A 23,531-nucleotide genomic window follows, 5' to 3' on the forward strand; every position below is an offset into this window, starting at 1 on the left:
TTGCAAAGGGTTCCCAGAGCAGCATTCATCACCCTTCAAACTCCTTTTATTCTCGGGTGAGAAACTCGCAGAGGAGAGGCGGGGGGCGCGGGCAGCAGCCGCCAAGTGGCTGCAGGGGCCGCTTGGCACAGGGGAGCGCAGACAAAAGCCGGCGGAACTACGTGGCTTAAATTTAAAAGGGACGCTCCGGGCTCCGCCAGGGCAGCCCCGGCCCGGGCAGGGGGCGGGAGCGGGCCGGGGCCGGGGCAGCCCGGCGGGGGCGGCGGGAGTGGGACGGGCGTGCGGGGGGCGCAGCGCGGCTCCCCCGGCCCCGCCGCCGCTCGCTCGGGGCCGCCGCGGCCGGAGCGGCCGCCCGAGCCCAGCCCAGCCCCGGCGATGAGGGGCATCCCGGGCTTCAAGCGGCTGCGGCTCAAAATCTGGCGGCGATGCGCCCTGCTGCTGCTCCTCCTCTGGGCTGCCTGCTGGGTGCTGGTGAGCGCTGCGCTGTTCCTCCTCCACAGGAGCGTCTTCTCCGAGAGCTGCACGGACGAGAAAAGCCACCGGATCCTGGCCAGGCTGGTACGTGCCCCGGCAGGACGCGGGACATCTCCCGGCGGCTGCTCGGCCGGACGAGGCGAGGGCGGTCGGTCCGTCGGGGCTGCTCTCGGGGCGCCCTGCCCGGCTCCGGCCGCAGGAGGTGCCGCATCGCCGGCGCCCCCGGTGCGCACGGACGGGCGGCTGCCTCCCTACCTTCTTCCCTCCTTCCCTCCCTGCCTCCGTACCTCCTTCCCTGCCTCCCTACCTCCCTACCTCCCTCCCTGCCTCCCTACCTCCTTCCCTTCCTTCCTCCCTCCCTCCCTGCCTCCCTACCTCCTTCCCTTCATTCCTCCCTCCCTCCCTGCCTCCCTACCTCCTTCCCTCCCTCTCTACCTCCTTTCCCTCCCTCCCTGACTCGCTACTACCTTCCCTCCCTCTCCCTGCCTCCCTTCCCGGGGCGAGGTCAGGTGCAGGCGGCGGGCCGTCTCCCGGGCGTGGGATGCGGGTGCGCTGCCTGAGCCGAACGCTCCGAGGAGGAGGAAAACCTTCCTCCGGGTGTTTGGGGGTTTTTGTTTGTTTTTAGCCGAAAAGCTGTTCGTACAAAAGTCGTCTTTCATAAGTGCCAGGCAGCTTGTATCGCCTCCTTTATGGTCTGGTGGGGGCTGGTGGTGTGTGGTCTGGTGGTGTGTAAGATGTGGTTAAAATTCAAGAAGGGATTTGCGAATATTCATTAAAGTTTCCCTTAAAAATAATAATGAACAGATTTAGGATTGTGTAGGAAACACTTTGAGAAGAGGAGCAGCGTGGGTTAATGCTTTTAGTTCAATTTTGTTTCTTAGTCAGGGTATCTGTAGTGCCAGTGGTTAGGTGGGAAAGGATGAATCCTAGTGGGAATTGAATAATCTACCACTGTAAGCAAGCAAAAACTGATCACAGATTTTCCTTAATTCTGAATAATAAAGGAAAAGCAAGGGTAGGCAGCGGTCCTGACAGCATGTGTTTAATGGCAGTGAGTTCCAGTTTCAGTACCTCAGGAGCCAGATGGAAGTAGGGCTGAGCTCAGGTTTGCAGCTGAAGGAATGATTCCTGCCTCACCCTTATGTGCTCGGGAAGAACACTGAGATATGGAGGTGCACGGAGCTGCCAGGCTCAGGGAGGTCCAGGTCCTTGCCATCACAGTCACCAATAAACAGATGGACAGAGACTTGTTGCTGTTCTTCAGTTTGGAAAGCGTCAGGCAAGGCTTCAAAAGCCCAGGGATCAGATTTCAGTCGCAAGCTTGGAAAGTTGTCTCTATCACTGAGACAGCTCAGGTTCAGACCCTCCTTGCAGAGGAAGAGTAGCTGAGATCGCTGTGCCTCTCTGTGAGTAGGTGAATCATCAGTAGTATCGTTAAGATTTGAAAGCAACAGTTTTCCCAGATGACGTTAGAAAGGGCTTGTCCTTCTAGTGGAATAATTAGAAAATGAACTCGTCTTCATCCTCCCCAAGATAAGTTTTTCTACATCTTCTGAACTTAGCAGGAGTTTCACAGTTACAGAAAGTGCAACTGATCCGTGAAACAAATAACCTGATAGCTTGAGTCTCACACCTTCTATTAAGCAAAAATCAACTTCTAAGAAAAACTATTTTACTCGTCATCTCTCAGTAGGAGATGATATATTTTAAGGAAGTGGGTGCAAAAGCCCTTTCAAGTGGCATTTTTGAAGGTTTAATTTTCTTATTCTGAGAAAGACATCTGTGCAGCTGTGTACTACACTGAGAAGGCTAAAATAGCACTGGCAATAGCAATTTGCAGAGACCAACTTTAACTCTCAGAAAAAGCTCTCCCCTTGCTCTTTCCTAATGCCAGTCTCATCTTCATTCACACTGAACACACTAAGCCATAGCAATCAATTTCTGTTCCCTCTGGAGAAATCAATTAATTTTGATGCCTTCCAAACCTGGGTCTGTATTGCATTTACACAGAAGTAGTAGCTAACTAGGCAAAACATCAGTTTCAGGGCACTGATGGTGGTAGAGTGAGTTATTTAAATTTATTTAAATCCTTAGCAAGGTTTACATTAATTTAAGCTTTCACATTCATTTAAACCCAGCTTTTTAAACTTATCTTGATAAGTCCACTGAAGACATTAAAAATTATGTAGCCAATTTTAATAAGATACATATGAATGAGTCCAAGCTGTGCTTGTGTGTGCATTTTTGTGTAGTACAGCTGCTTCTTTATAAGGCTTTTGGCTTAGTAGCACTTTCATATTTTAGTTTTAAGTATCTGGCACTGAAAGAAGAATCTGTGGCTTTCAAAGTTCAATCACTAGGTCAATTTAAAACTGTCTTATTAGCAGATCTCAAACTTCAGTCATTAAGACAGGGATGGCAGTTAGGTTGGGGGACCATTTTTGAAAGATTTCTTTGGGGAATTGATTCTTCCTTTTATCAGCAGGATGGTGGGCAATCTTGTATAGTGAAGTCTGAAGTTAGTGGTAAACTTCCTGTGTTGGTAAATAATAAATGGTCCATTGTGTCATGGCAGGGTAATCCGTATTACCTGGTTAAATGCTTTCAGTCCACCAAATTTGTGTTTTAATGCTATAAAATGGAAGCTAGTACACTAGGGAGCACAACAGTACAAGCTATGCCAGTATGATGGAACACTGTCCTGTAAACTGTGTGTTTAGAATGGATGTAAGGGTCAAATAATTGCTACAAGATGAACTACCAGAGCAAACTGTGCCTAAAAGGCTGATAGGAAATGGTTCAATCTTCTTGATTGCTTCCTTGAGGAAGTCTTTTTGAAAGCCTTGCTTGCCTTTGTGACCAGCTGAGAATACACTTCTGGAAGGCTGATCTGTGTTTCATCACTGTGAGTCCATGGGCTCTTTGGTCAAGTCCTCTTTCACAGATCCCAGTTTGCAAAACACTGCACACATTCATTGTAAGAAGAATATGATTCCAACACTGTTTGTCAGATGCTAGGTTAATAATCAAATATTTATAGCGTCAACTGAAAAAACAGCAGAAAAGTCCTAAATAGCAACCAGGTTCAAAAAGGACCTGTCTCCTCTGCCTGTGAAATCTGACTCTGCTTTTTCCACAACAACTTTTTTTCACTAATGCCATTAAGAATGACGTGATGTCAACAAAGGAAAATAAGCTGTGCCTTGACATGTTTGGCTACAGGTCATGGTCATGTGTTCTTTTAGATGCCAGAAGTCCATGTGCATGTGAACCCTCCAAGAATGAACCACAGTAAAATTGTCCACAGGGGCAAGTGTCCACCCATGTGAACCCAATTACATGACTAAGTCCTATCTTCTCTTACTGTTCAAGAAGAGAATTAGATTGTGGTCTGTCAATAGAGTTTTAAATGTGCTTATACTTACAATCCACAGAAACCCTGAAAAATTTCTTCTGTTTGTAATTTTCTTTCTAAAATTGCTTTGAGCTCCAGATGGTGAGAACTGCTAACCTACTTTTGTCGAGAAAACTACATTTCCTACTTAAAAAGGTAGAGTAAAATTGTATTACATTAGTAGGAGTAAATTTTCAAAAGCAAGAACATTGATCTGCATGCTCTGTAGTCTGCAGATCTGAGTCTGAGTGAGTCTCAGAAGCCTGAGTGAATCTCTTTGGTCATCCTGGTGTGGATGAGAATGCAGATGCGTGTGTCCATGCATGGACTCAGTGTCCAGACACTCATGCAAGAATTTGCCTACCTGACTCTCCTTGCTGGCACTGAATTTTCCCACTTTGGCTGTGAGAACATCAGAATATAAATAGATTTTATGTCTCTCTGAACTGCCCTCAGTGAGCTGTTTCTGTCAACTGATCACCATTCTTGGATTTTGGACTTAATCCTCCACCCATTCCCAGGCGTGTTGTTTAAGGCTGGACTCTAAATGTTGCTTGGCATCAGAACATATTCCTCTGATGTGCACACCTCAGGGACTGTCCCAAGAAAATACATTGCTTGAATGCTCTGATCACGTTCCTCCTGTAACAGGCGGTCACAACTGAGGCGGGGCTCAGGCAGCCACTGCAAGTTCTGCACGTGCAGCGGGGACCTGCCAGTTTGTTTAAGTGAAGGTTCAAATGTCAGAAAGCAATGGAGGTGGATGACACTGTCAAGATGCCTCACAGATGTTTGGCTTTCTACACCATCCCCTCTATTCCCCTTTCACCACAGACCTCTGATCATCCCCTCTACTGAGGGACCCAAAGCAGTCCCTACAGCTGCACTTCTGAATGACCATAGGAATACATCAACTGCCTCCACTTTTGGAACTGATATTATAGAAATTATTCTGGCTTGAGAAGAACTGGTGAGGGAATCCTTGCAGTTCTTGCACTAATTTCCATTGACCATTTAACCATCAAGCAGCAGTTCCCTTGTTTCCAAAGACTGATTTCTTTCCAGTTAATAAAAGATTAAATATTGAAGCAATTAATATTAAAATGTCACTTCTGATAACTACATATAAACCCTGGAGAGTCATTGTGTTCTGCAGCATTTACATACTCAAAAATTCTGAAAGTTCTTTGTCCAAAGCTCATTGAATGAAACTTGTGTTTCCTGTTGATACAGGAGGAGGTTATCACAGCTTCCTTCAGAGCATGTTGAATGCAAGGCTGAAACATGCAGAGCTGTGGAATGTCCCAGAAATCCAGCTACACATGGGTTTTCCTTTAGTTTTAGTGGCAATGTCTAAATTATGCTGCCCTGAACGTTCCACAGAAGTGCTGCATTACTCTGTGCCTTAAAGCGTTACAACCCATAATCATACACAGCACAGCCCAAGTGGTTAGAGTTTGTCCCACTGAACTCGTATGTGTAAAATATTTCAGATTAACAGGTCATCCAGTCCCTTTCCTTGCCCCTGAAAAGCTTGCCCTTTACCATCCCCATAATCCCTGTTTTGAAGCAAAACTCCCCTGGTAATAGATCTCTAGAGACTTCTGAAAAACCATTGAACAACCCAATGGTTGTAGGTGTGTGTTTGCAGTTCCATGACTGCTGCAATCCTCTCAAGCTTAGGACTGTTGCTCATTATTTGTCTTTCTTCTGCATGGTCTGTAGGGGTATGGTTCTGCTATGAATATTCTGCTCTTTCACTCCAGTGCCTCGACTACAGCAGCGGAGCCCTGACTGGGGACCTCTGTGAAGACCTGTGTGTGGCACAGAAGCTGGTGTACAAACACTGCCTTTACTATGACAGAGGTAAGAAGGTCATTCAGGCTGATTGGAGAGGCCAGCCCATCATACTGAAATCCAAAAAAGAAAGCTTTTCAAGCTACCAGCACCTCAGTATGCTAGAGGAGGTGGAAACACAGGATATCCCTGAAACAGAGCTTCTGCTTATGGTAGCTTTGGAGGTCAAAAATGCCCTGGGGCTAGAACTGTCTAACAATACCATGGGGCCCCTGTGGACAAGGAAGAAGGGACCACGTTGGAAAGCACAGGTGGCCAGCATGTGGTCCTTGCTCCAGCAGGAAGAATATATCTACTTCAGTTTGCTGCAGGACTTCAGCAAACATGTGCTACGAATTATTGGCTCTTGTGGACACTTTTATGCTGTGGAGTATCTCACAGCTGGACATGCCTGGCACAAAACTCTTTTTCCCTTGGAAAACGTGATGGGCTCCTCCCTTACTGGCCACAGAAGCAGGGTAAGAGCCATCATTGACATTGCACTCAGCTTTCTGGACATGGTGCAGCACTTTGATAATGATTTCTCTCACCGCCTTCACCTGTGCGACATCAAACCAGAAAACTTCGCTATCAGGCACGATCTCACGGTAAGCTGGGCCTTTGGGGTGGTGTTCCAGGAACTTGAGGTCAAATTCTAGTCTGAAGGTGACTGTGTAAAAATGACACTTCCCTCCTCATACAGCTTTTGGCTAAGTTTTTGCAAAGCCAATGAATTTACAAGCATCAAGGGAGATTCTCTGCTGCTTTTTCTCTTTGTAATGTGTACAGCCACATTTTTGGAGGGCTAAATCCTGCTGCTTATTTTGAAAACTTCTTGCTCGCTTCTGTTTTGTTTCACTTCTTCAAAGGCACCGGTGCAAAGTCCCTTGGATGTGGTGAGGGATGCCTCCTGGAGACATGGAGATTTCAAAAGCTCTAAATGAAGCTGTAATTTGAGTCATATTTCTGGTAGTGATGCTGAAATGAAAAAACTGTATGAATTTGAAAGCTAAGGCTGAATTCATGGTCTGACACAAGGGGAACTCCCCACATCCAAACACACATATTTGTGCTTTGGTGGTCAGCTTACCTGGTCTGGAAACTGTGCAAGGACAGCAACATGAAACTCCCTACTAGTGTCACTCTTTGACTTCTCATGGTGCAGCTGTAACTCTGACCTGATAGCTGTGTATATTTTCTAAGTAGTAGTGCAGCTCACATTCGTTCTGTGGACAGAAATTCCTCTGGTTTATGTTGGAATTTTGTCTACAGATTGGAGGTACCGTGCAGTGAGTGTTTGAATTTAGGCCCCCAATTTGCAGTGTCATCAGTGGAGTTTCTGCACACTGAGTGAATATAAAGCATTTTCAGGGACTTTATTTTTAGTACTCACTGAGTGTTAATGTAACACTTGTATCTTCAGAGTACTAGACAAACACTACCTAAACACACAGCCATTAAGAGCAATTAGAGTGTTTCCCCTTCACCCTTCCCTCCCCTCTCATTGTTTATTCAGGTGCAATACAGCAGCTGAGCAGGGAACGGGTGAGGAGCTACAGCAAGAAACTGAAGCAAGCTGTACCACTATTTAGGCAAAGCAGGAATTCCTAAAGGCAGGCTTTGCCCATCTTCCTCAGTTACTCAGGGCTGTGGCTGCCTGTGGCTGAGCACAGGCCAGAGCATCTGTTTCACAACCTACTTACAGGAACATAGATTCCATTTAGGGAAAGGAGATGAATACCGGATGTGTTTTGTCTTATGAATCCTGTTGGTGAAGCTTGCTTTGCCAGGATCTTTCTGTGACCAACCAGTTCCAGAATGGGAACACAGCAATGCAGCCTTTTTTGTCTCTTCTGTTTGTTTTAAGCAACTTTTTCACTTGCTGGTTTCTTGTATAGGATAATAAAAAACCTCACAATTGTACCACTATTCCTCATTTGAGTAATGAGACTTCTAATGCCCAAAGAAATGTACTTGGAATGCAATAGTTTTACATTGAGGCTTATTTTCATATGGTAGGGATAAGCCTCCAGGCTTCACGCGCTCTCCTGCAGCACAGAGAGGAGCTGTCTGGTAGATCATCCAGGAGAAATTTAAGCTGCCATGGAGCCACATAAGGTACAGAGTTAGAAGGAGGTTTGGGTGAATGCACAGTGCTCTGGGAGAGCTTCCTCTTTTACCAATACTTCAGAGAAAACTGGACAGATTATAGCACATTAAGCATGACTTTAAATCAGATCATGAGCCAAGTTGGGTCCTTCCTATATTTCCTTAGGTACTTTTTTCATCAGCTATGATCATAGCAAAGCCCACCAAAACATAGCTGTTTATAGACAGAGCGTCAGCCACATGTGTCTTCACAGGGTCTAGCTGGATGCCCACACATTTTTGTAAAAGAATTTCAGTGAAGCCACTGAACCCTTTGGCAGCCACGTTTTTGGGAACTGGGGCTGCTTTTCCTAGTGGAGCAATGGATAAGATTGTCAAATGTGCTGGCAAAGACCCCACCTGGGAGGTGGAACAGTGATGCTGGGACTGGGGAAACCCTGCACTTCTCTCACTGTCTCTTCTCCAAGGAACTGAACAGCAAAACCACAGAAAGCTTTAGGAAGTAAAGAATCCAAAAAAAAAAAAAAAAAGAAAGCCTGTCTGTCCAAACATGTAAAATTCCTTAGGCTACATCATCATAGAACTCTCCAAAATGCTTAAAAATACTTATGTTTTTAAGATATGCCTCATCTCTGTAAGATTTTTCCCTATGGAAAAAGGAGTAGAACAAAATGAAGATTAGACTATATTCTTTATTTTGCCTGTGGAAGGTTTATTTGGCCTTCTACCAAACCAGACATCTTTAGTTCCTGGGGTTGATCCAGTTGCTGTTCCAGTCACACTGTTCATCTTCTCCTGTTACTTGGGAGGTCGAATCTGAAAAATAAAACTATAACTTGAGCCCAAGTAACTCTGCTTTGCCCAGGTCCCAGACCTTTTCCTCCACAAAAATGTGTGTCAGATGCTGAGAGAGAACATCCCTGATCCTGACTGTCAAGTGTGAAATGCAGCAGTGAACATTTGCTGGCTCCACATTCCTGATGTTGGAGACAGGCTTCCTTCCCTGTGGTTACCCACAGCTTGGCTCACATCAGGCAGCTGCCATCCCTGTATTGGCTTTCTGTCTTTCTTTCCCTCTTTATTACTGTGATTTCTTTAAGTGAAGCATTCAGGGGTGGAGTGGCACTGGCGGAAACTGAGCCCACAGCCCTTGGCTTCCAGAGAGGTCTCACCCCCAGCACAGGCAGCAGTTCTGCCAACACTTTGTGCTGCATCTGGGAGCCTCCTGCCAGGGGGAGGAAAGGGACTGACCCCTTTCACTCAGGGTTTTTCTGCTGTGACCAGCTTCTGGCTGGACTCTGCTACAGGACGTATTTCTGGACTATAAGAACAAGAACTGTTCACAATAAAATGTGTCAAACCACAGCAAAGAAGACTGCACAAAGCCAGACTCAGCTTTCAGCAAAGTCAGGGATCTCCTATAGCTGAACAGACTCAAACCCACAGAATGCAAGGACAGGTTTGCAGGAGCCGTACCAGGTGCAGCTATCCTTGCATATCCCACTGTTCCTCTCCACAGTGGCAAAGTCAGGGGTTTAGTCTGAATGCTGAGTTCTAAATGAAACTGTCTGGTCCATGGGTAATTGTGCACCATCATGTAATTGAGAGGTTGAGGTGCCATCTGCATCTGTGGCACCAGCAAGTAAATCCGTCTTCAGATTGGATAGGTCCACTTTAAGGTGAATCAATCCAATTGACCCCAGGGGTGCATATTGTTCACAAATAATTTTTCCATTCCTGGTGTCATAAACATTGGCTGGTTTTGTTTAAAAAGTGTTGTTTATAAGGTGAGTGTGGCTCAGTTAAGTGAAATGAAGCCCCTGTGATCCCAGTTCCCTACCAGCAGATGCTTTCAGCACAGCATTTCCCAAAGCCAGCAGCAAAGAATGCTTGCTCAGCCCTGTTCCAGAGGCTGTGCCGTGCCAGATCTGATGGGATGTTTTGATTCACAGGTGGTGGCCATTGATGTGGATATGGCCTTTTTTGAACCCAAAATGAGGGACATCCTGGAACAGAAGTGCACAGGAGATGAAGATTGTAATTTCTTTGATTGCTTTTCAAAATGCAATCTGAAAATCAGAAAATGTGGAGCACAGAGAGCCAATAACAACTTGCAAGTGAGTAGACACAGCTGTTTTATGCATCCATTCCTTTTAAAATCACACTGACTATAAAATGCACGGTATGTACAAGGAGACTATGAGATGAAGACAGTCGGGTTTTAAACGTGTCCATGTAAATGTCCTGTTCAGAAATCTCATCTTGGGGCACATAAACAGATCTTTATTTTCTCTCTATATAGTGTTTATTTGCCATGATTTTCTGTAGGTGTTAGCCCAGTGGCACAGACAGGAGAGCAGAGTAAGCAGGGACAGGGGATTAGCACTCCCTGTCTCCACTGATGGTAAACTCACATTTTTGAGTTGCACTTCAAATCCTGTGTTCATTTTTGGGCCCCTCACTTCAACAAAGACATTGAGGTGCTGAAGAATGTCCAGAGAAGGGCAATGGAGTGATGAAGGGTCTGGAGCACAAGTCTTGCAAGGAGTGGCTGAGGGAGCTGGAGATTTTTAGGCTGGAATAAAAGGAGGATCAGGGACATCTTATTGCTCTTGGTAACTACCTGAAAGGAGGATGCAGTGAAGTGTTGGCCTCTTCTCCCAAGTAACAAGTGGTAGGAAAGACAAAATGACACCAAGCTGCACCAGGGAGAGTTTAGGTTGAATATGAGGAAAAATTCCTGAAAGAGTGGTCAAGCATTGGAAGAGGCTGCCCAGGGAAATGGTGGAATCACTGTCCCTGTAAGTGTTCAAAAAACTTGTAGATGTGGCACTTGGAACATGATTTAGTGATAGACTTGGCAGTGCTGCATTGACACTTGGACTCAATGATCTTAAAAGTCTTTTCCAACCTTAGTGATTCTATGATTCTGTGAAAGTTGAGGCTGTCCAAGTGTAAGCAGTGCTTGTGATTCTCCACTCTACAGATGCAGTGTTTGGGTGTACTGGGAAGGGGTGTCCATGGGGTTCTTGGCTTTGGGATGAGGTGTCTTACAGCTCACCCAGTTTGTGTTGGTGGGAGGCACTGGCAAAACAGAAAGGCTGGGGGGGTGTAGCTTGTTGGCCTTTTGCCTGCTTCTCCCACCCCCTCATCCTCACCACTCATGATTCAGAATCATAGGATTATTTAGGTTGGAAAGCACCTTTAAGATCATCAAGTCCAACTGTTAACCCAACACTGCCATGTCCACCAACAGATGACACCTCTAGTGTCACATCTACACATCTTTTAAATATTCCAGGGACAGCGACTCATCTAATTCCCTGGGCAGCTTGTTCCAGCGCTTGACAACCATTTTGTTAAAGAAATTTTTCCTAACATCCAATCTAAACCTCCCCTGGCACAACTTGAGGTCATTTCCCCTTGTATTGCTTGTCACTTGGGGGCAGAGGCTGATCCTCACCTGGCTACAACCTCCTTTCAGGTAATTAGAGAGGGCTATAAGGTCCTCCTTCAGCATCCCCTTTCCTAGACTGAACAACCCCAGCTCCCCCAGCCACTCCTAAGATGTGTGAAGTGCAGGAGCAGCTTGAGAAGGGCCATCCCTTAGCTAGAGCATCGCCTTTATGGATGCTCCTTTCCTATACCTCCCTCTGTGAATGGCTAGAGGCACTTTGGATTCAGATGACATTTTGCTACAGTCCCAGGGAAGGAGCAGGACATTAGTGGTAGCTCCTGAAACACAATGATCCGCTCTGTTGAATTTGCATGCAATCCTGACATGGGAAGAGACAAGAATCTTGACTCCATGTTTCAGAAGGCTGATTTATTATTTTCTGATATATATTATATTAAAACTATACTAAAAGAATAGAAGAAAGGATTTCATCAGAAGGCTGGCAAGGAATAGAAAGGAATGATAATAAAATCTTGTGACTGCTCACAGCCTCGACACAGGTGGCTGTCATTGGTTATCAAGTAAAAACAATTTCACATACTGGGTAAACAATTCTCCAAATCACATTCCAAAGCAGCAAAACATGGAGAAGCTGAAGCTTCTCAGCTTCTCAGAAGAAAAGATCCTAGTGAAAGGATTTTTCACAAAATATGTCTGTGACACTGCTCTTTTTCCTTTCCCCAGGTCATTTGTGACAAAATATTCCGTCGCTGGTTTTCCCCAAGCCTCAGAGGAGCGCTGGTCTCCCTGCCCCTGCAGCTGCAGCTGCAGAAAGCTGTGCAGGAGTGTGCTCAGCCGGGGCACACCACGGGTGCCACGGGGCACCAGAGGGCTCTGAAATCCCTCTCGGAGCTCTACCACCTGCTGAGGGTCACCCAGCGAGAGCTGCAAGGGCCAGAGTAGGCACAAAGGGCAGGACTGTAAAGGCCACACCCCAGTCTCTCTGTCACCCCTCCTAACCCCGGATTTTACAGCACAGAGATTGCTTTTCTGCTATGCAAATGAAGTTCATAGCTGCAGGTGCAGCACGTCCTGATGATACCCTCTAAAATGTTAAATTGCTTTACATGGATTCTGTTCTTGCTTATTCTCCTGAGGAAGCACTGCCCCTCTCCATCAGCATACAGCACATCCTTCTGGGCTGCAGTCACTGCTCAGATAGCATCTGTCTGAGTGTGGTGCTCAGAGGATGCACTGACAGAAGAAAAGTGTAAGTGCAGCAAAACTCGATCAATAATTAAAAGAATGGGTGGGTGTGAATAAGTACATGCATGGTGTTTGTTTCAGTTTCTCTGTCAAATGAGGTGAGTTTTTACAGTAGATACAGAGCATTTTGCGTGGGAAAAAAAAACAAAACCAAAGGAGGGGATCACAAACAGAGAAATGTGCTGTCACACAAGGAAAGAGTTGCTTTTGTACAAAGCAGTCCTTCCTGATGTCCCCAAATGCATTTCCTCTGGGCCATTGCATTACCTGTGCCATTGCTAACTCTTTTGGGGAAAAATTATATAAAGGTACTTTGGACTTTTCTAGGGCAAAATAATTATACCCCTGCTGAGCTCCCATGTGGGTACTCATATTCTGCAGTGAAGAGGTATGAATAATGCTACTGGATTTTCCCATGTGAACAAGCCCTCAGGCACTTGTACATCAGAGCACTTGATAAGAAGCACTCCTTTGCCAGAGAGCAGAATTGCCCAGGAATGTCAACAATCTGTCCTTTGCACAGAACAATATCCAGATGCAGAGTTTTCTTCCATGGTATTTTTTTAATGAACAAAAGGAAAATGTTTTGTACAAATTCATTATCTTGCAATCAGTTACGTAAATAAAGATCTCTAGATTAACTTAAAAACATTAACTTTGCCTTTCAAATGTGCAGAGCTGTGGCTGGAGAAACTAAAATGGGTTCAGGAGACATTATAAGTGTGTAGGCCCAGTACCAGGCAACGTCCCCATGAACTGGTTTTGGCATGAGGACATTACAAACCCCACAAACAGGAATCCCAGCAGCCTATGGCAGCCCTCAGTTTGAGGAATCAATTTTGAGATCCACAATACTGGTTTGTGGATGTGAGACATGTACCAACTCTTAATCTGCTCCATCTTTATGTCCCTCAGCCTTATGACAGCTGTGAAGCCTGTGAGTGCTAATTAGACATAAACTTTCCATTTCTGGTGTGGTTCTTTAAAGTAAAGCTAAAGACTGCCTGTGACCAGAAAAATGGGAGCTGTTGAGGAGACCTTGACCCCTTAAAACCTATCTCACATTTTCAGACTGGTGCTAGTGTGTTTTTATATATATTTCTTGCAATAAGCTATCATATTTTTAAAAATCATGCAAGGCCTCAAGAAACTCATAACAAGAACAAGGTCAGATGCTTTGCCTGGGGCTGGACAAGCTGCTGCTAAGGTGGAGCTCCAGCTTAGCAGATCCTGAATGATAAAGTTGCTCTCAGTCCATGCTTCTCCTTTAACCAGACAGGCAAAGAATCCTTCAATACTTTAAGATCATTCTTTGCAAAAGCAGGAAGGCAAAGCAGAATAAGAAGAAACACAAATTCCAGAACTAGCCCTGTTACAAAGCCATGAAATAGATGGAAAAAATAATTAAGGACAGAATCAGATTGTGTCAAGGGAGTGAAGATAGGTAAAGTATCAGTTAGAGAGAAGACAAGAAAAGATAGATGAAGGGAAAATAGAAAAAAAAAGAAGTAAAAAATACGTCAGCCTTTGTAGAAACATGATTTATGATGCAAGATTCAATAAAGTGACATTTAGTCTGGGGAAGAAGAGGCTGAAGATAAACATGATAACTTTCTTCAGAAACTGAAAGGTTAATAAAAAGAGAATAGGAGAGAACTTTGCTATCCAGATTTCCTTGGTGGATATGACCAGCAATGAGCTTAAACTGTAGCAAGGAAGAAAACAGGTAAGACATTTGCTGCAGGCTTTCTGATAGAAAGAAACAGTGAAGATATGACACAAATCATCTGGGAAATCATCAGACTTCACAAATTGTGGTTTTTAACTACAGGCAAGAGTGAGTGCCTGTCAGGAATAATGAACATGAAGTTAAGTTGGTGATGTTGCCTTGAGGTAACCTTTTACCTCCAAGTCGTGTAATTATGTTATCACCAGTTGGCATTTGTGCTTTCGTGACACAAATAATTTTTTGTGCTCCCTCACAACAAATCCCGCCTTCTTGATCCTTGCTAGGTCAGGAGGGACTCAATATAGGTCCCAAATGCTGCTGGGGGACCTGAAGCTACTATATATCATTGTGTTCCTGTTTCCTTGGTCCCATTCTTTCCTCCTTCCCAAGCTCAGAGAGTGCCTTCAGGGAAAAGCAGGCATCACACAGACCCTTGGTGCTTTGCAGCAGAGTCAGGCTCCCCCCATGGCAGGGATCCCCTTCCCATTTCCAGATTTGCATTTCAGAGAGGATAAATTTCTGTTGGGTGGGATATTCCACTTTAAAAACAGGCGGGAAAAAACACAGTGAAATGAAAACTGGTGGCAGCCAAATGCTGGTGGAATGTGACTCTGCTCAGAAGATCCTTTTTCCTTGGCAGGATGTAGGAAGGGAAGCTGCCTTTGACAGATTTCTCCAAACCCTTCAGGGCCTGGCTGCAGCCACCTCCACCTGGCAGGGACCTCCTTCCCCCACACCACACTTTCCCAGGACATTAGGTTTCACTTCTTTTCAGGATACAGAGAAACCTCAGAAACCTCTCAAGATCAACACAATTGGGTTATTTGTCCTTGGCTGGGCTGTGAGATTACATATCAGTGATGCAGCCAGCTCCAGGCAGGTTTTGGTGCACACCTTCAAGGAGAATCTGACAGGCTCTGTGAACACAGGACTTGATTCTTCATAGCCCCCTATGTGCTTTGTAAAGTCACTAAATCCTGGGAAACAGGAGAGAAAGCAGTAGCAGTGAAGCAAATAAAATATTGTAATTTAACTAGCACAGGTAGCAATGACCAAAACAGGAATAAAACAGTAGCTGTGCCTTTATGTCTCTGGGACAGAAAGAAAAAGTTAAGGCACTGGTTTAGTTCCCATTTACTTTAAGGAGACAAGTACAAACTGCTGTAATTTGAGCCTGTGTGATTTTACAACCACATTTTTGGTGAAAATATCTTTTTTTTTTTGGGTGGAAAAATCTATATAGGAATGTGTTTGACAGGAAGACCCAGGACTGGTGCTCCTTTCTGACAAAGCCCTTTTTATGCTGCCCTGGCAGCACTGCCCACCCCTCTTTGGTAGTTAGTGCACCACAGCTTTACAAAGACTGTGTAAGATTCTTCCCACTGCTCATCCCTTCCATATAAAAGAGGAATTTTTCATAAAATATGTCCGTGACACTGCTCTTTTCCCTTTCCCCAGGTCATTTGTGACAAAATATTCCATTGCTGGTTTTCCCCGAGTCTCAGGTTCACTAATAGCATTTGGTTGTGCTGGCAACAGCCACTTCAGTCCAAGATGTCTGTTCCCATTCAATTGATCTCAGCCCCATCCCTTTGCTCTGTTAGTCTCTTCCCATATCCTTTTTGCCCTATAAAAGTGGCATTACCTCCTGATTAATTTCTACCACTTGCTGCATTAGTGCCTTAGTCAGCAACTTCTACCCCATATTTATGGCTCCCTGTGAAACAGGAATGGCATTAAGTCATTGTTTATTCATTCTTTGCATCTCAGTTAGCAGCATGTGCTTCAACTCTGCAATAATCCAAATACACAGTCTGTTCCCACATTTTACAAGAGGTGAGTCCACTTGGAGGTCTACTTCATCCCTAGGAAATCTTTAAAAAAGATAAATTCAACCTGCTGCTCAGGATTTTCACAGAATTACTTCTGATTTTCTCCAGCTGGCATTTTATGCTCTGCAAAAGACATCTGCAAGCAATAGTCAGCACTAGGATGGTACAAAACAGAGCAGAACTCCTTGCTCTAAAGGGTTTATGTGGTCCCCCTTGTGTTTCTAGGTTGGCTCAATGGTGACTAGCCCAGAAAAGCAGGTCATTGCTGTAGCCAGAGTTGTTCTTACAGATACTACTGCTCCCTAATGTGACTGCCCAGACTCCCCTGACAGCATCTCCCAATCTGAGAGCATTCAGATGCATTGCTCACCACTAGAGATAACAACAGATATTTGGGACTGGGAGAGAAGAGAGAGAAGGGTTTTAATTTTTTTTTTTTTAATTAGAAACATTGGCTGAACAGCATATTACCTAAATGTGAAAAATGGGATCATGTACTTGAAGAGGTTAGGGACTCCTCACTGATAATTTTTTTCCTTTGTAATAAAATGTAAATCCAAGTTGGCCTATTTATTTTGGTGTAGATAAAAAAAACCAAAAAAACAACAAAAAAAACCCTCTCCCCCCAAAAAAAAACAAAACAAAAAAACCCAAACCAAACAAAAAAAAATTAAAGAAGCCATGTACCAGGTTGCCTGTCTTTCAGCAAATCATATTGTCATGTGTAACAGCCAGGAGGGTGATAAATTACAGCTTTTAATGACTTTCTGGCTGTAATATGGGAGCCTTGTAGTTGTGATGGCAGTGTACACATCTGGACAGCCAACTACAAAACAACCAAGAATCCTCTGTATCAGCAGATGTGAACAACCAGATTGGCTGTTTTGCAGATGCCCTGTGAAGCCTAGTACAAATGAAAAATGAAATCCCTCTGTCTAGGCCACCTGTAGTGAGTCCACACAATAAGCAGAGTCACTCTGCAGGAGCCTCAGTCGCTGCCGCTTTCCTGGATCCTCAGTGAAATCAGGAGAAAGGCTACTGGGCTTTCAGCAGCAAAAAAAGACAGCAATGCCGAGCAAGGAAAGAATGAGATGCTTGGAAGAATGAAAATCCAGGACAATTGAACTCAGAACCAAAGAGATAGGAGACTCCATACTGAAAAATCAGAGAATGTCAATGAATTGATTGAGAGAAAAAAAATCCCAACATTTCCATTGTTACTTTCCATTACTTTAAAATAAGAAAGTGTAGTAGCACAGGGGATATAGTGCAGCCATGACCAAAGCCATTTGTTATATGTGTCTAAGGATCTGTCAAATAGACTGTGGAGCTGTGTAATGACATCTGCAGCCTAAAGACTAAACAGAATAAAATCACTTGGAAAAAGCTTTTAGAACTACTGTTTACATAAATGCATAAAACTGCCCTAATTAGCAACAAACAATGTCAGCCAAAAAGAGGGAGTGTTTTTCTCACTAGAAATGTTATTATATCTATAGATTAAAATATTGCAAAATGCTGAAATCCCTGAAAGGCTGCAATCCATAATCCTGTGGGTAAAGTTTTGATCCTGCAGGCTTGGGCTCCAGAGCAGCAGAGGGACTGCTGAGCTCCTTTAAACACCACAATTCTTGGTGCCTTCTGCAGTGTACTCTGAGCTCCTTCCCCTGTAAACCGGAGGGGATTTTTCCAACGCTACAAAATGTGCCTAAGTGATGCTGGCAGCCAGAAGGATGTGCCTATGATCCAGTGCATAATCACTTCCACAAGCATCTGCTGCTAGTGCTTTCAAGATACATGTAATCCAAGCTGGAGATTATTGTGAATACCTCTCATTTTCCCTTGCTGGTTCCTTAGCAGTTTGCTTCTAGCTAGTTAGAAACAGAGTCCCCCATCCTGCTTAAATTGGTTATAATCTCTCCAAGATTCATGCTGCAGCAGGAAAAAAACAAACTGCCTTGAGTTCAGGATGGGTTCATTCTCTTAAAGGTACGACATGCAAAGCTGCAGGAAAGAACAGAGGTCAGTTCTTATTTCTAAGAGGAAGTTAAATAAGAGTAGCTGAAAACAATAGATCTTTCAACCAATATCCCATGTACATTAATGAGCTAACATTCCTCTCCATTTGCATAATTCAAAGCCCTCTGCTTCTTTCCAATTCAAAAGAAAATTTAAAAAAGCACAATGTGTTTACTACTCCAAATTCCACATATTATGGTAATTACTTCTTTCTCATTTCTATGTCAGAGATTTCAAGTTGTATCTTTGTCCTTAGGAAATTGATTTTTTCCCCTTATCCCAGGAAAGGGAATAGCTGGGAAAAGGGAGGGGGTGGGGGTTTTTTTTTGGTTTTTTCTTTTTCTTTGGTTTTTTTTTTGTTTGGTTTTTTTTTCTCTTGTACAAGGTTATTAAATACTATTCTAATCTTGAAGGGAGTTAATCAGTGGCTAAATATTTATTATATGAACCAGGGCCTATTTAATGGAATGAAATGTCTAACAATAGCTAAATAAATATCCAAGTAATTACTCCTGTGTTCAGAATTTCTTTTTAATGTAATGATACCAGTATTTGTCTATCTGATTCTAGATTATATATGCTCATGTAAGTGCTTTGCCAAACATATGTCCAGATGTGCATATACACGGATTCAGCCTGCATCTGACTCGGTAAAACTGTGACCAGAGCATGGAGGAAAAAACCATTCCTTGGAATGTTTTAGCCATGGTCTTTCTTTTAGACTTTGTATTCTATTTTTCATGGAATAAAGGCAGTGTGTGCACAGATCCTCAGGCATTCCTTTGTTGAGCTGTAATTTCATGTCACAAATGCTCAGTGGGCAGACCTAAATGCCTGGGGTTTTATTTTCCATACTATATTCTATATAAATTGAGGAAATGCAAGAGTAATTAGCAACATGAATGAGCATCACATAGTGCACAGAAATAATGAAAAATTAACAGAATGCTTAATCAAATTCTGTGGTTTTACCCATTGATTTCGCTGAGCTTTCTTAAGTAATTAAAGAGTTACATTTTTTGGATCAGATTCTAGTTTCCAACTCTTAGAAAATATTGGATAAACAGTGTTACATTAACCAAAGCAATATCACTGAAGAGGCATTAGATAATGCAAGTATACTGCCTGAATTTCCATTGCCATTTCAACAGATATCTTTCACAAGAGAAGAAATGAAGCCAAGAGCTGGACAGGACAGTGATAAGCTCCACAGAAAAGCCTGGAAATGGACTATGCAGGGACAGTTCTCAGTTCCACCTCATTCATTTTGCATCCATTTTCCCAGGAATATGAAGTCACGTGTGATACTGGCATGTTGGAGGCTCAGGCTGGGTTTACACCAGCATAATTCCACGGCATTTAAGTGTGTGCTCCTGATTCATGTCAGCAGGAGAATGGGGGCTCCTTGCACTTTTAAATGGGCAGAGGCAGGAGTAAATGAGCAATAAACTCATTTAATAAAAGTGAGAATGCAGATGTTTAACCACAGCCCAGCACTTTTCCCCTTCCATAGTGGAAATCTCTGTGGAAACACCGACACATGGCTGCACCCACTCGGACACAATCCAGGGATCTTCTTCAAGAGCTGTGTCACAGCCCACTGCTATCCCTCCATGCACACTGGCTCACCCATGATGCCTGGCCCTGAGCCTGGGCTCTGCTCTCACCACTGGCACCTCCTCTGGGCGCTCGGGCAGGGCAAAGAACGTGGGGATGCAGCTCAGGAGAGTTCTTCTCTCCTGCACCTGGAAAATGAGCAGATAGATCAGACTGCCCTCCTGGCTCAAGGTTGAATCTCAGACCCTCTCTGGCAGCACTGACCATTAGGCAATGAGTTACAAGTGTTCACTCTCCCAGTCCTTGAGGGAAAGCTCACTGGGAAATAAAACTACTTCTCTAATGGATCTCCATCAGGTGCTGGAGGGTGAACCTCTAGCACAATTCCCAGTACTGAAGAGTCCCACCCAGAAAAGTCTCTTTCCATAGCTGGGACCCTTCCCAGTCACAGCACAGTGGTGGGGAGATCAACCATGCCATCCTGCTCTTCTGACTGAAAAAGAGAAGGAAAAAACCTGAAAAAGAGAAGAAAAAAATCTCTATGATGAGAGTGGCACTTCAGAGGAACACCACATTCATGCCAAGAATGGCAGTGAAGGAACAGAAAACAAATGTGGCACCATGGAGGTTCCTCATCTGTTGCTATTACCCCATCCCATAGCCTTTACACAAACTTTGCTGAGAAAGACCTACTCTCAGTGTAGACTGCTGCAAAAAAAAAACTGTGGGGGTGTATTTAATACTATCTGCTTTTCCATGTGGGAAACTGAGAAGGATTGTCTGAACAATCAGTACAATATACAGCAGTCTTTTTCTAAGTGTAAAGGAAGAGAAAGAGTTTGTTGTGCTCCATCCTTTTATATAACAGATGACAAAGCACAGCAACGGTGTTTCTAGTTTTTATTTCAGGAGTTCACAAAGCTGTCAGCCAGCTCAGATGCCATCTCTGTAAGCAACAGGGATTTGAATGCAGGGATACACACCTGCCTGGGCATTTGAATAAAAGTTTTGTAGCTGGAGTGTGCAACTACACAGCTATAAATATTTAAACTGGCTGCTCTGAGTGCATGCTCTCAAGCTGCAAAGATGCTGGAAAGCAGAGCACAGCTGGAGCAATGCCAAATCAATAGGTATGGGCTTTTAAAGGGTGCTTGTGTGGATCTCTGCAGACACTTCTGGTACTGTGACGTGCTTGCTGTTAAAAGCAGAAGATAACAGTGGCTTTTCATTAGAAGAAGCAAGCCCTACAAAAAACCTCACATCCTCTCTCTTGCAGAGGAACAGGGAAGATTGTTATGAGAGGGCTGAGAGGACTGGGCTTGTTTGGCCTTAAGCAGTGACTCCTGTGTCCAGCTCATGGAGGCCTGTACAGGAGATGGAGCCAAACTCTCCTTGGAAGTGCACAATGGCAGGACAAGAGACAACAGACACAAGCAGGAACACAGGAAATTCCAGCTTGATATTAAGAAAAGGTTTTATACACTGAAAAGTGTCAAGAACTGGAACAGCATTCCAAAGAGGTTGTAGAATCCATGTCCTTGGAGATATCCGAGCTTGACAGGACAAAAGCCTAAGAAATCCAGTCCAACTGGTCCACCTTTGAGCAAGCACTTGGACTGGGAAGCTTTTATGCCTCAGTGCCAGCATGGAGCCTTTCAAAAAGGTTACCTGCAGTTTGAAAATCAGAGAAACAAATCAGGCCTTTGCAAACTATTGTTACTCAAAATACCTAAATGTTTCTTTTGACTGTGGCTCTTATTCATGTGAAGCAGCCAAAAGCATGTATTTGGTCTCTATCTAACAGGTGGCCCATCCAGTTTGCAGGCATCTTCTGCTCTCAGCTGAAGAACAGATTTCATACCCTGGCCTAGCCAAAGCCAACTCAAGCTAGCTGAGGAAGCTGAGGAATGGGAAGAACAAGGGCTTTGTGAATGCCAAGGAACAGCAGAGTTGCATTGCTAATAGGATGAATCCTCTGCAAAATTCTTGGATCCCAAAACAATCTCCATCTGAACTTCGAAGAAAATGCGATCATGGTTTAAATATTTTGGTATCTGTCCCAGGCCAAGTGGATAAGGGGCTCACTGTGCCAGGGGCTGGACAGGACCAGGGTAATAAACAATGCCCGAGTTGGCATTCATGTTTGGGCTTCTCTGGCCCTTCAGAGCTGCAAATTGATATCAGCGTAATCTATGCCCACTGCAAGACCTGAACATGAGGAAAAATCAGAATCATGCCAAATAGTTTGGTGTATTCTTTTATATGGCTTAGATTCTCTCTTCCAAACAGACCCTCAATCCTGAGAAAAAGCCAGTACTCCTCCTTTATCCCAAGCACAATTGCAAGATTATGAGCAAAAAAAAAAGACCAGCCAAGCACTGGAGGTACAAAAAATTTTAGAAGTAGCTGTCATATTACTACCAGAGGATTATAAAATCAGTTCTGTAGGAATATGAAAATAAATTTTCTTTAGCTGTTCAGATGAATAAGACATAGCACAATTCCAAATAATGTATCCCTGCAGTTATGAGCTTGAATAGTACTGCCTTTTTCCCTCAAAGAAGCAGGATATGTTGCAGATACAAAAGGGTTGTTGTTTTGTGTTTAGTGTTGGTTTTTTTAAAAACATTATGCCAAGTTTCTGTTTTCAAACACATGTCCATGCTGGGAAGAAATGGGCATGTATCCATCTTGCCTCCAGGCCAAACCATTTAACCAGAACTGGGAATACTGACAAACTTTCTCAACCCTTCTCTCCCTCTCCAGTGCAATTGTATAAAGCAGTCCTTTTCAGAGCTCTCTATGAAAATGACCATATAAATATCACACACTGTGTTTCCGTTTATCGAGTGGAAAATTATTTTTAACCCAATTTTAACACAGAGAAAGGTAACAGGTAAGTAGCCAATGTTCTTATAGCCATTTTAAAGGGGAATGTGTCAGTCTATAAATCAATAGCTGGCTTGGTGCCATTTGCTTCTGAATGGAAATCAACTATTTTTGCAGAGCTCTGCTCACAGCAGCTGAGCATCAATGCTAAGTAATGTGCAGCTATTAGGGGAAAACTGAGCATGACAACACAAATCACAGAGCCCCTGATGAAGATCTGTGCACATGGCTGCTTCTTCTAATCACCAGCAGAATTTAATGAGACACCTGCAGTTTATAGACACTCTTGTTCCAACATAAATTGCCCTGAGAGCACAAAGTCTTCTTTTAAAAAATATTCTTCAGTAAACCATAAACCACAAAGAGTTCATTGTCACTAATAACATACTCCTCATTAATTTATAATGGCATGAAACAATAGTCCCTCATACATAACCTACAACAGATCTGAAGATTAGGTTGAAGGGTGTTAAGATCTCCTAATTAGCAGTTTTCTACCATTTAGATATTCATTAATAAAACAGTGCTGGAGACCTTGAAATTGACTACTTGCAAGGCTGCAAAACCACTAATTCTTCATAAATCTGACCCATATGAGATGAGGGAGAAGACTGAATGTATCCCATGGGTCTCTTAAGTAGGAACAAGCTCAGGCAGCCTGGGATTCCCCCTCTGCTTGAAGCTGCAAGGGCATTCAGGTGTAGGCACAGATGCTCCAGCCTTGCCTCCATCCTTCCATTGTAGTGAGAGGGCAGCTGGGATTGCCAAAAAACCATGGAGGCAGTTGATCAGAATGCCAGGAAGGATAAAGGGGAAGTGTACCTTGTCAGAACTGATCAGATCTGTTGGGAGGGGGAAATAAACCCCTGGTTTTCTAACCAGCAGCATGTGTCTTTGCTGCTTGGGGGAGGAAACAGAGAATGGTGTCTGCTAAAAGCAAAACCAAATCTGACTCCTCTGAAGCAGTGGGCTCAGACAGAGAGCAAAGGCTTGTTGCTGAGAATTAGGGATGTTGTCATCCACCAAGTC

At 43.9% G+C, this 23,531-nt stretch overlaps 1 protein-coding gene across 1 annotated transcript; it reads left to right on the forward strand.

The window, feature by feature from the left end:
• The first annotated feature begins 317 nt into the window (after nt 1-317).
• On the forward strand, nt 318-18,566 carry DIPK1C (divergent protein kinase domain 1C). The gene is made up of 4 exons (XM_066561106.1): nt 318-558; nt 5,635-6,312; nt 9,766-9,930; nt 11,955-18,566. The coding sequence occupies exons 1-4, from the start codon at nt 376-378 to the stop codon at nt 12,171-12,173; spliced, it is 1,245 nt and encodes a 414-aa protein (XP_066417203.1). The 5' UTR covers nt 318-375; the 3' UTR covers nt 12,174-18,566.
• The last annotated feature ends 4,965 nt before the right edge of the window (nt 18,567-23,531 follow it).

The sequence above is a fragment of the Molothrus aeneus genome, chromosome 1, assembly GCF_037042795.1.
Source record: "Molothrus aeneus isolate 106 chromosome 1, BPBGC_Maene_1.0, whole genome shotgun sequence".
Taxonomy (NCBI): Eukaryota; Metazoa; Chordata; class Aves; order Passeriformes; family Icteridae; genus Molothrus; species Molothrus aeneus.

Coding starts and splice junctions, on each gene's coding strand:
- DIPK1C (XM_066561106.1), top strand. CDS start 376: ATGAGGGGCATCCCGGGCTTCAAGCGGCTGCGGCTCAAAATCTGGCGG. Junction 559..5,634: donor ACCGGATCCTGGCCAGGCTG/GTACGTGCCCCG, acceptor CTTTCACTCCAG/TGCCTCGACTACAGCAGCGG. Junction 6,313..9,765: donor CTATCAGGCACGATCTCACG/GTAAGCTGGGCC, acceptor TTTGATTCACAG/GTGGTGGCCATTGATGTGGA.